This window comes from Oreochromis aureus, linkage group 1 (genome assembly GCF_013358895.1).
Source record: "Oreochromis aureus strain Israel breed Guangdong linkage group 1, ZZ_aureus, whole genome shotgun sequence".
NCBI lineage: Eukaryota > Metazoa > Chordata > Actinopteri > Cichliformes > Cichlidae > Oreochromis > Oreochromis aureus.
Window position 1 is genome coordinate 37,576,235 of NC_052942.1, and position 12,288 is coordinate 37,588,522.

The window sequence follows — 12,288 nt, forward strand, 5'->3', positions numbered from 1 at the left end:
CATTCTCAGATCTGCTCACGAGGATCTTGGACATGGTGGCAGGAATCATGTCCTATCAAAGGTACGGCAGAAGTACTGGATACTAAGATCCCATGCTGCTGTCCGGAAGATTTTGTCCCAGTGTGTTGTCTGCAGACGGCATCATGGGAAAGCGGCAAGTCAGATCATGGCAGATCTTCCTACTGAAAGGCTCACGCCCGATGAGCCACTGTTCACGAGTGTTGGTGTGGACTATTTCGGTCCCTTTGAAGTCAAAAGGGGTAGGTCCATGATCAAAAGGTATGGCGTAGTTTTTACCTGCTTGACAGTAAGGGCTGTGCATGTTGAACTGGCAAATTCATTGGACACGGACTCTTGTATTCATGCATTGCGGAGGTTCATTGCTAGGAGGGGACAGGTTCAGTTGATGCGTTCTGACAATGGAACAAACTTTGTAAGTGCAGAGAGGGAGCTGCGGGAAGCAGTGCGTGCTTTGGATAATGCAAAGATTCAAGAAGCCTTGTTGGTTAAAGGCATCACATGGATATTCAACCCCCCAGCTGCCTCGCATTTTGGAGGAGTTTGGGAGCGGCAGATACGGTCAATACGCAAAGTGCTCAGCTCCGTTGTGGAGCAGCAGGTCCTTGATGAGGAGGGTCTGCACACACTGCTGTGTGAGGTAGAGGCGATTATCAATAGCCGCCCTATCTCAAGAGTCTCTACCGATCCGAATGACCTGGAGGCCTTGACGCCAAACCATTTGCTTTTGATGAAAGCCAGAACTCCGCTGCCTCCTGGAGTATTCAGCAGGAGCGACTTGTACTCGAGGCGTAGATGGCGTCAAGTCCAGTACTTGGCAGATTTGTTTTGGAGACGGTGGATTAAGGAGTATCTGCCAGACTTGCAAAGGAGACAAAAGTGGGCCCAGCCACAAAGGAATATCAGTCAAGGTGATATTGTCCTCATCGTGGATGATTCCGCTCCAAGAAATTCATGGGTAATGGGTCGAGTGATTCAGACGTTTGAGGATGCCAAAGGTCGGGTTCGTCAGGCCAAGGTGAAAACCAGCAAAAACGTTCTCCTACGACCTGTGACGAAGCTTTGTGTGCTGCTAGAGTGTGATATGTAGCGCCCCTTCTACATATCACTCGAGAGACAGCGGTAAAGGCTGGTCTCCTACGGTGAGTCATGTGCTTGAACCTCTGACTCCATTCCCTAATCTCCCCAAAACACACACACATGCACGCATCCATGAAGATATGTTCCAGCTTAAGAAGAGTTCCTGCTGTAACAAGGCAGAGCGAAGTTTCTGTTGGAATAAGGACATTAATGTGCCATATGGACAGTTCAAGTACTTTGTATATTTGCCTGTTCGTTATCTGGAAAGTTTGGTGTTCTGAACAATATATATGTATAAGAGTAATTGTTTTTTGGCTTACAAGAACAATTAGGGGCCAGGATGTTGGAGCTTAGACAGTTCAGGCCAATATTTTACTTAGTTACATCATGCCATATTTAAGTATTTGTCATGATCTTTGAGTTTCTAGTTATAATCTTCATTATTTTATGTTATAATGTAGTATACTGTGCTCCATAAATTAATCCTGCTTTGTTAATCTTTTGTGTTGTTGTAAAGTGTTGATAGATGTCGTAAAGGGGCTGTGTATTTTGCCCGCATGTGGGGGGGGGGAGTCAGGTTAGGCTAGCAAGCAGGACGTGGAGCAACAGTTTTCTGACCGTCGCCGTTTAATGTTGTTTTCGTTGTAGCATAAATGGAAAGTAAACGGAGCTCCCACCGGAGGCATTTGTTTTGTATTTTTTTGGTTTGTACTGAGAATAAATGTTTTGCCCTTTTTTCCTTCGCCTCGTTTTTGTTACCGGAACGCATCCAAGCGATTTAACAGGAGCACGAGTCAGAAACTTTACGTCCTGCAGAAGCGGCAGAGAAGGACCGAAGGTTGCCGCTACATTAGGGATTAATAAAGTATTCTCATTCTGATTGTTTCAGGATACATGACCTGCCATTATCCAATGACACATCTGCTTACCTGTATCTTTTGCTCGTTTCCCCTCCCCTTCTTTTCTCTTTTTTCTAAACTGAGCACCTGATTTCTTTGAACTTTTCTTGTCCATCTTCCATTGGTTTTAATTTTGCACTCCAGTATGAACACCCATCCCCCAACTCTAGGATCACCACAACATAACCTAATAGACCTATACCTGAGTTCACAGATTCACTTTGTCAAGGGTTTTTTTCTGGGATTTTGCACAACCCAGGATTCAAATCATGAATGGGCTTGGATTTACAACATTATGAATGAAATGTGCTCTATTTGGAAACAGCAGGGCCCCCTCCCCTTTCGAGGGGTTGTGTGTGAGACTTTAAATCATCAAACTGTAAATTATAAATTTTACATTGTCATTGATCCCTTTACCCCTAGTCCTAAAGTGGATATTTATTTTCTTACTCTTCTTATATATATTGTTTGTTTACTTGCAGTGCTGTAACTGAAGCCTCGGCGTCTCGTCTCTCTATATACTGGACTGTATGTAGCGGAGATGACAATAAAGTTTACTTTGACTTCAGCAGCGAGCAGGCGCACCGAGGGCTCTCACGCTCACTTTTCGCGTATAGAATATCGAAAAAACATCGGTGCAAATTATGTATGTATCATAATATGTATGTATGTATGTAAGTCTGTATTATAATGTCTGGTGTTTTCGTGTTTGTTGGGTTGTTTTTATTTTGTTTTGTTTTATTTTGCGGGTTGGTTATTAGATGCTGCTCCAGCCAGCCAGAGAATCCCCCGCCGCCCCACCCTCTCCTCCCTGTGCCGCAAGCAGCAGGCGCACCTCGCAAACGGAGGCCGCCCTTACTCCCAGCAAATGGGCGATAGAAAACTGATTGCCCGTGATGCCGCCCCGGGCAACCGCCCATGTCGCCCGTATCAAAAACCGCTACTGCTTGTAAGTCACTTAAACTCAAGTTCACTCATAAAATGTGTCTGCCATAATAACGTTACAGGCTATGCTAGGCCATACATGCCAAGCCTTCCGATTTTTCCGTGAGAATCCCGAATTTCAGTGCCCCTCCCGAAAATCTCCCGTCCAATTTCACAGTTGCTCATTTCTAGTCTACCTGGCTTTCGGAGGACCCGGCCCACTTAGATCGCGAAGGCAAGGTCCTCAGGTGGACACAGCCTCTGAATTTGGACACCCCCAGCCTGTTTCCGGCCGGACAATAATAACGGTGACATTTAACTTATTTTATCACTGTAAGATTCAAGTTTTTTGTGTGTACATACATATATATATAGATAGATAGATAGATAGATATAGATATATCTATATATCTATATATCTATATATAGATATATATATTGTATACCACTCCTCCCCCCAACAGCCCTTTTGAATGTCTTGCTAATTCTGAGGTCTCAATGTTGGCAAGTATGTGCTAGGCTTTTGCTGTAAAACAAATATGCCAGCAGTTCATCTCAGTTAACGAGAGGAGAAGGCATGTGTTTGGCTTCTTCACATAGTGGACATTGAGTTGTTGTGTGGGGCACCAGTAGTCCATGTCTGTTGCTGTAACAGTAGTTCATGTTTAGAATAAAAAATCCCATCTCACTGATTTGATCGGGGCAATAGTGCCTAAAATGTTGCATAATTTTGCTGAGAGATCTTTTACTTTGTGGTAATCTTAGATCAGTAGTTTTATGGACAAAAACCACCAGGTCATTCAGTGTTCCCTTAGTGCTAATGTATAAGAGATGTTGGTGTACTATAACTGAAGTAATGTTGCTGAGTCCTTAAAGTCATATTCTTTTATTGTCATGACTCTATTTGAAGCTATTTTTATTTTTGTATGATACCTGATTTATATGGCTGAAGTAAACTAAAGTCTAAAATACTTAGTCAGTCATTTGTTTAATAGTAATTTATCATTATATAATTCACATATAAAACTATGAATTGTGATTTTAAATGGTTTAAAAGCATGTAGAATAGCATATGTAGGCAAGTATATTTCTCCTTTTTTTATCAAGAAGCAAAGACAAAAAGGAGAAAAAAAAAGAAACAGGGCAGGGTTCGGTGGTTGAATCATCCGTCCCCACCAATGCCAAAACCAAATCTACGCCCTTGCTGTCGTGTTTGTCTATATTTTGTTGATCAAGTTGCCCTAACCTATAAAGACATGTAACTCCCGAATTCCACTTTTTTGAATGAAAAAGTTCTCTCCTACCAGGAGCACAGCGAAGTATGTGAGATGGTCACAGGAACAGGTGAGATTATTCTGACCACGTGTCCGTAGGGTAATGCATCCATCCTCACTAAAAGCTGATAAGTCAAACAAAGAAATCAATTATACATAAGATGATTTTACATCCAAGTCAGATCAGATCAGCTTTGGATGACAACAATCACTCCAGTTTAAAAAAAATATTCATGTTCTACATTATTTAGGCAGATGTGATGCTTGGTTACTCACTGTTTGTTGAGAAATTAAGGAACTGACACGAGGGTTCTTGGGTTTCCTATGACACAGAAATATTGCATGTTTTAATATTATATATGCCTTTTTTATTAACTTTTGCTGAACAAAAGATAAAATGTATTTAATAATATAATACTGTTAAAAGGCACATCTGGAGTAAATCACCACATTATGTACATTTATTTCCTTGGTAAAGTTTATGGTGATGTTGACACGCTGCTGTAGTCCCGATATGTTCTTGCCCTGCACACTCAGGCCAATCAGTCTTCCGTCATACACTTCATCCTACAATAAAATACAAATTCATCACATTCATGTTTTTCCAGGAAATATTTATTTAAGATTTGCTGTCTATTATGAAATAAGTTTAATATCATTTACATTTTATTAAAAGGTTGTAGAGATTTTTCCCTGGTGTACCAACCTTCCTACATAAAAATATATGTTAAAGTGTCTTAAATATATACCGCATTTATATTTTATGCATTATTGTTAAAGATATAACTCTTCCTCTTCCTGTGTGAAAGTTGAACAAATTGATTAACTCTTACTAATTAGAGCAGTAAAAACATTCTTTTGTGTTTAAAATATGAAGACATTAAACCATAAAGAACAATGTTAAGTCTAAACTTATTACTCCTTCATGAGACACAACTATTCCATTTATTAAATCACAGAGGCAATAATGTACTGGACACAAAGTTATTTGTACATGTTATATGTGTTGGAGTTTTCATGTACTGTATATCTGAATTAAAATTTGTAGTTTAGTGGGAGAAACTATATGGTATAAAGGTATTTTGAATACACAGCAGGGTAAATGTTTTCCGAGGGGCCCGTCCAGCCTTCTGTTCCCGCTGGAGGGTCCGAGGGGCCCGTCCAGCCTTCTGTTCCCGCTGGGGGTTCTGGAGAACCGCACCAGCCCTTGTTCGTCTCCGCTGGAGGGTCCGAGGGGCCCGTCCGGCCTTCTGTCTCCGCCGGAGGGTCCAAGGGGCCCGTCCGGCCTTCTGTCTCCGCCGGAGGGTCCGAGGGGCCCGTCCGGCCACAGCCACCTGTCTCCGCCGGAGAGTCCGAGGGGCGCGACCGGCCACAGCCACCTGTCTCCGCCGGAGAGTCCGAGGGACCCGTCCGGCCACAGCCACCTGTCTCCGCCGGAGAGTCCGAGGGACCCGTCCAGCTTCCTGCCTCTTCCGCTGGAGGGCCCGAGGAGCCCGGCCGGCCGGCAGCTGCAGCCTCGTCATCCTCGCCAGCTGCAGCCTCGTCATCCTCCCCAGCTGCAGCCTCCGGGGCTTCGGCGTCGCCTGGTCCAGCTGCAGCCTCCGGGCTTTCGCCGCCTGGTCCAGCTCCGCGCCGCCTGGTCCAGCTCCGCTTCATCAGCGCCGCCTGCAGCGCCACCATCTCTGGCTCCGCGCCGCGCCCGACAGTGCCGGCCTCCTTCCAGGCCTCCGTTTGCATCGCTCGCCGCCCGCCTGCCCGCCCTGCTCGCCCTGCACGCCCTGTCCGCCTGCTCGCCCTGCACGCCCTGTCCGCCTGCTCGCCCTGCACGCCCTGTCCGCCACTTTCCAGGCCAATGACTGGACGTCATTGCCGCCGTGGATGGCCCCTGAACTTTTTGTTTGAACTGTTTTCCTGGTCGCCTGTGCCTGTTGTGAGCCTGTATTTTGTTGTGTTGCTTTCCGGGCTCCGTGTTTTTTTTTTTTTTTTTTTTTGTTTCTTGCCTTTTGTTTGGTTGTTTCGAGCCTCCGTCCTGTTTCCCCACCGCCCGCCCTGGTTGGGTTGTTTTTCGTTTTTGGTGTTCTGGTTTGGGCTGTCTGGAAGCCAGCCCTTAAGGGGGCTACTGTTAGGATCCTGGGTCATCGACCCAGTGGTTTGTGTTTTTGGTTCTTTGAGTTTGTTATTTCATTATATTCTAGTTTTGCTTTTTGGGTTTTTGGATTATTCTTAGTTTAGATTCTCTGGGTGGGTTCTGTTAGAGTTTTAGTGTTCTGGTTTTCTGTCTGTGATTCTGAGTTGCTGTCTCCCCTGTTTGCTGTATCCCCACGTCCAGTCAGTGTCTGTCTGCCCTGGTCCCACGTCTTTGTTCCCTTTGTTATAATGCCTGCCTGTGAGTCTGTTATGTTTCCTGTCTTACTTTGAAAGTCCATGTCTCATGTTAGTGTATCTGGTTTTGCTCTCCTTGTCTCGTTAGTCCTGATTTGCCCCAGCTGTGTTTCCCTCCTGTTGCCCATTCCCTGATTACTCCCTCTGCGTATTTAAGCCCTGTGTTTTCCTGTGCTCTCTGTCGCGTTCTACCGTTTACTTAGCTGTGTGTTCTGTTAGTCCTCTGGTTTAAGTTTATTTTGATTTTTTCCAGTCATGTTATGTTACCCCTTTTTGAGTTCAGTATTAAAGCTGTTTTGAGTTCACCTTTGGTCTCCGGAGTCTGCACCTTGGGTCCTATTCCTGTCTGCACACAGCCTTAACCTAACAGGGGCAAGTTGCTTCGTTAGTTGCTTCGTTAGTTAGAGTACGACTACTTGGCTCAGCCCACTGACTGCAGCGTGTGTAGACTGCGTAGTGTGTGTGTGTCAAAGCGCCGTTAGAGTCGGCGCCTCGCTTGAAGCACGGAGTCAATTAAAGTAACAAAAGAATTCGATCTAAAAGTGTGTGTTTGGGGAAATGTGTGAGTGTGTGTAGGAACTAAGAGATTTGAGTTTAAGATTGTGTTTTTGTGCTGTATGTGGACGGGAGGCCGTGCCACTGATTGTTGTGTATTTTGAGTTTATTGGGGATTGAATTTGACTGTGTTTTGAGACAAAAGGGAAATCGCGGTTAAAGGCTGCGATCTGAAGATCGTGAGTTTATAATTTTGTTTTTGTTGAGTTCTAAAAAAGCGGACCATATCCACTCTTTGTGCTGATTAGGGCGTTGTCCTGAATCACAGCGGAGAAGGTGTCTCGCAGAAAGTTTGAATAGGACTGTGAGAAGCATGAGGTGTGTGTGAGCCAGCCTCGAGGGGTGGGTTCACAGGTGGAACAAAGGAGGAGTAAAATGAGTGTGTGTGTGAGTGAGAGAGAAAGAAAGGTGGGGGCGAGTGACCAGGCTGTGAGTGTGTGTGAATTACTTGATGACAAAAAGGGAGACAAAGTAGATTAGTTGATTTTCTGTGAAATAAGAATAGTTAAGAAATCAACGTGATCAAATAGGAGAAAATGAACTAAAATAAATAAAGAAAACTAAACAGTGGATTAGTGTTAAGTTAATGATAAATGAATTGATAAAATTGATAAAATTAACAGTGACATTTAATGTCACCAAGTACTCAAGGATGAATGGAGAATTTGATTGCTGACTGTGTGAGAGCTGTTGGGGTGAAAGGAAAATGAGGTTGGAGGAGTGAGTAAACAGGATTAATGTGTGGGTGTAAAACAATGGGTTAAAAAAAAAGAGAGAGAGAAAAGAGACAGAAAATAATGAGAAAAAAAAAGAAAAAGAAAATAAAAGTGTGTAAGTGTGAGTGGGAAATTGTCTCCAACTGGGGGAAGCAGTGACACTACAGGTCACCTTCTTCCCCTGCTGGACACAAAAGAAAACATAATTTGGAGTATTGTGGGTGAAAATAATTAACAATAACATCAAGAAGTTTTTGTGTTTGTGGTTAAGAACAAATAAAATTTCATTGTTGGGGTTTAAAGTCAGTAGAGTTCAAAACCAAATAAGCGGAGATGTGTTGCTTTAGGAGTGATGAAAACATATGCAGTCACAGTGAATAATGAAAGTCTCTCAGTCTGTCGATTACAGGTGGGGAACGGACCTGGATCAATTCTCCACGGGCAGCAGTCGGAAGAAAATTGTAGGTTAAGATCATTAGAAACAAAAAAAATAGAAACACCCAGCCAGAATTTATGGCTGAATTGTTTTGCAGCTTCCCGTCCTCATCCTGAAAAAGCAAGCTCCAAGGAAGCTAATCTCTCCCTGAAGACACAGAGTGCAGTTCCAGAAGCACAAGCATGAACATCAACAGTGGACAGCAGTCCAAGAGACAATACCAGAGACCTGAGCAGAGAGTTCCAGCAGCACTATGGGCAGACGGCATCAGAAAGAGAAGATCCATCATCTTGATTGGATGAATGGAGACGCGTTTCCAGCAAGCTGCAACTTCACGGTGTGTGAAGGACTTTTGAGAAGATTGTTGGAGTTTGACACTTGCCATGTTTGGAGCAAGATGGCAATGAAAGAGACAGTGGGAGAATACACGGGACAAAGCTGAAGAGAACTGACTGCCATTGGACGGCAAAGTGGGAGAGGAGAAAGGAGCAGGTGAGGACAGATGAATGCTGTTTTAGTGTGGGGAATGAAATTGGGTTAAGGAATCCAGGGAGACAAGCGACTGCCTTGAAGTGGAGAATTGACAAAGTGTCCAGACCACCACAAAAGGGGGAGGAAGACAAGCACTGAGGTATTCAAGTGTACTCTTAGAGAAAATGGACAGACAACACCACACATGTACATGATATGCACTACAGAGAATACAAAATCATACATAAAGTGTTACACATCAAAAGAGGGTATTGGTAGAAGGGGTTAATAACACACAGCGTGGTTGCCAATGGTAACCTGCAAGCATCTGGGGTTTAGCTGTGCCTGACTATGACAGAGATTTTTATTTAGATGTTTCTGAAACAAAACTTGGATTGAACGGAGTTTTGTTTCAGAAAAAAGGGGGAAGGTACATAAATGGACACACAGAAATAGTAAATGTATTAACCTGACTAACACACACACACACACACAATGAAGGTCATTAGGATCAAACACAATTTTAAGTAGGCAATCCTGTTACCATCATCCTGTCTGGTTTATTGAGTGGGTTGAGAAGTGATACATAGACAACTGAATTAGTATTATTTTGGGGAACATGATAACAGGGGTGAACAGAATCCTGCAGCCAGAGTTTAAATGAATAAAACTAGCAGATTTTTTGTTTTGTTTTGTTTTTTTGTTTCTAATGTATGGGGAAGGTTTTACCATGGCACCAACTCTTAGACTTGGTGTGTTTTCACCTATTAGAAAAAGAATATTCTGGGACAAGTCCTAAGACCGGGCTTCTGTATTTTTATTTAATTTTGTTTTTCATTTTGATCTGTTATTTTTATTTTTATTTTGTTTTTGGACAGTGCACTGGGAGTTTTGTTTGACAGTTTTGTTTGTTATTTTTATTTTATTTTATTTTTTGTTTTAAACAAGTGCACTGACTTGTGTTTGTGAATTTCTTTTCTTTAAGCAGATCCGCACGACGGGAATTAAAAGCGCTATACGACACGTCGAGAAAACCGTTGCAAGTGAGATTCTCCAAAAAATTACAATGGGCTCTGGAGAAAGCCGCTTATTTGGAACAATTAGAAAATGAGAGTCCCTGCCCAAAAAGGATTGACCGAGGTAATCCGACCTAAAATTCTTCTTTTTCTTTTTGAAATGACGTCATTTTGCTGTGGGTGGAAATGAAAATGCGACGATAATTTCCACTATCAGCAAAGAAAGAATGGATGAATGAATGAATGAGTGAAAGAGAAAAAACTGACTGACTGGTAAAAGCTGACAAAAGCTGACAAGACTTGACCACTACTCAAGGTTAACCTCCACCTAGACAGGACAAAAGGGTGGATGAATTTATGTGTGTTTCCTTAAACAGGAGCGGGAAGACGACAGCAGCATCCTAGGTTGTGTGACGATTTAACCTTTTAAATGCCACTTTCTGTGTTTATGAATCTATCAGGGGTGTGTTATTCATGGGCTTGTGCACACCGTTAACGTTTACATTTATTTTCTACAGCAGAGAGTTAATCATGTGTTTGATTATGTGAGTTACGGCAGGACACACTAATGGTTGATGTTCTTTCTACTACAGGATTGCTGGGTTTATGTGGGAAGAAAACTGTGTTTACAGGTTATGAGTTGATTATGCTATTACACTGTGTTGTTGGGAAAATGTTGAATATTACAGGGGAGAAGTGAAAATAGTGTGAAACACATCCTGTGTTGAAACCAGTGTCATTATTTTTACAGCAGGCTTAACTTTATGACCTTTTACAGCACCTCTGGAACCTGTCGACCTGCGCCTGACCATCAGGATTGTCCATGTGTGTTGTTAATGTTTGTTTTTCTAAGAGTGCATGTAGAGGATTCAGCAGAAAACAGACAAGTGACATGAGAAAACAATAAGAGATGCAGTGTTTATGGAATAGTTTAATATGGGCTCATTAGCTGGCCACTATTAAGCTCATAATGATAAAATGAGTGGAGTGACATTGCTTAAGCCTTAAGGAAGGTCACCGATTAAATTGTGGACTAAATTGGGATGATTCATGATTTGGGACAAATTATGGCAATAATAGTGATTTGATGATTTGAGAAAATCTGCACATGATACTTGTCTTTTATGCTGAATACTTTATTATTCTTATGATCTATAGTTGGTTGAAAATGTGAAGTTTGATTTAACAGACGTTGTCTTCCAGGATACGGGCTCCAGGTGGAGCTGGGAGTTAAATAAGCTAAACATGTAACTGCCGACTGATGTTTTTACACAGGGTTACAGGCTGGAGTATGGCTGCTCTAACTGGGAAACCCTGGAGATTGTTTTAGAGAGACGGTGCAACATTCTTGTACATGTCTCATTGGGGAGTTGACACATGGTGAAAGCTATGTGGCGAGAGGAGTGTTATTTTTAATCTCTAGATGTCGTGAGGTGCCATGATGAGAAGCAGTGACTGAGAGGATCGTCCACAAGATGGGAGCTGAGGCCAGGAGAGAGTCTTCAGGAGGATCAGAGATCACCTTCAGCACAGCAGACATTGCTCAGGAGATCGTCATGAGGAGACTCTGCACAGCAAAATCTTAAATAAAATGAAAGAGTGTCAACGTTGACGTTGAGGAAGACAACTAAGGTGTACGACGTGCTCTACCTTAAAATCTTCAGCAGCATTGGAACGTGAGAATCGAGGGATGGAGAAAGCGTGCCAAGCTCTAAAAGTGACAGCGCAGAGGAAGTCCAGCGATGGAATTGTGATTCTGTGAACAGCACAAATGATTTGATGCACTGCAGAGAAGCCTTTTGTGAGGGAGAGATGTAAACAGACAAGCCTTTCATCTACATTTATATCATGTCAACTTCTCTAGGCTGGTTGAGGGGTAATTGGAGAGAAACGGTAGTGTTAGGTGTGATAACTGTTGTTATTGTCTGTGAAGGTTCTCAGTCATCCAGGTCATCGTAGTGTAAGGAGCTTGGAAAGAAAAGCGTCTGGACTTCTTTGAGTTGCTTGAAGACGTTTCACCTCTCATCCGAGAAGCTTCTTCAGTTCTAAGGTCAAATGGCCGAGAGTCCCAGATTTAAACCCAGTGGGAGTATCCCCAAAGAGGACAAAGGACCCCTGGTGATCCTCTAATCACATGAGACAAGGTGTGAAAGGTGTGGGACCCTAATCATCCAGGGTTTCGGGTGAGCTCATTGTGAAACCTAGCCCTACCCTATCATGTGAATTCCTGAGGTCAGATGGCCCAGAATGTGAGTGGGTGCAGGCGTCTGGGAAGGGATCTCAAAACTGGATTATAGATGGCAGACAGTTGGTGTCGTAAACCACCGCCTCTGTTCAAAGGCGGTCGCTCACAGTGGACATAGATGGCTCTTTCACTCCTCTTTCAAACCATCTGTCCTCTCTGTCCAATATGTGAACATTGGCATCCTCGAAGAGTGACCTTTATCCTTAAGATGCAGGTGGACTGCTGAGTCTTGTCCTGTGGAGGTGGCTCTTCTATGTTGTGCCATGCGCTTG

The 12,288-nt window shown here is 43.2% G+C and overlaps 1 protein-coding gene across 1 annotated transcript in view; it reads right to left on the bottom strand.

The window, feature by feature from the left end:
- LOC116325074 (adhesion G-protein coupled receptor G2-like) overlaps nucleotides 1-12,288 on the bottom strand; it is a 54,286-nt gene that overhangs the window by 13,556 nt on the left and 28,442 nt on the right. Inside the window, exons 7-9 of the mRNA XM_039613525.1 lie at nucleotides 4,655-4,762; nucleotides 4,472-4,517; nucleotides 4,226-4,320 (exon numbers count right to left, since the gene is read on the bottom strand). Of these exons, the coding sequence (XP_039469459.1) occupies nucleotides 4,226-4,320; nucleotides 4,472-4,517; nucleotides 4,655-4,762 (249 nt within the window). The remainder of the gene's footprint in view (nucleotides 1-4,225; nucleotides 4,321-4,471; nucleotides 4,518-4,654; nucleotides 4,763-12,288) is intronic.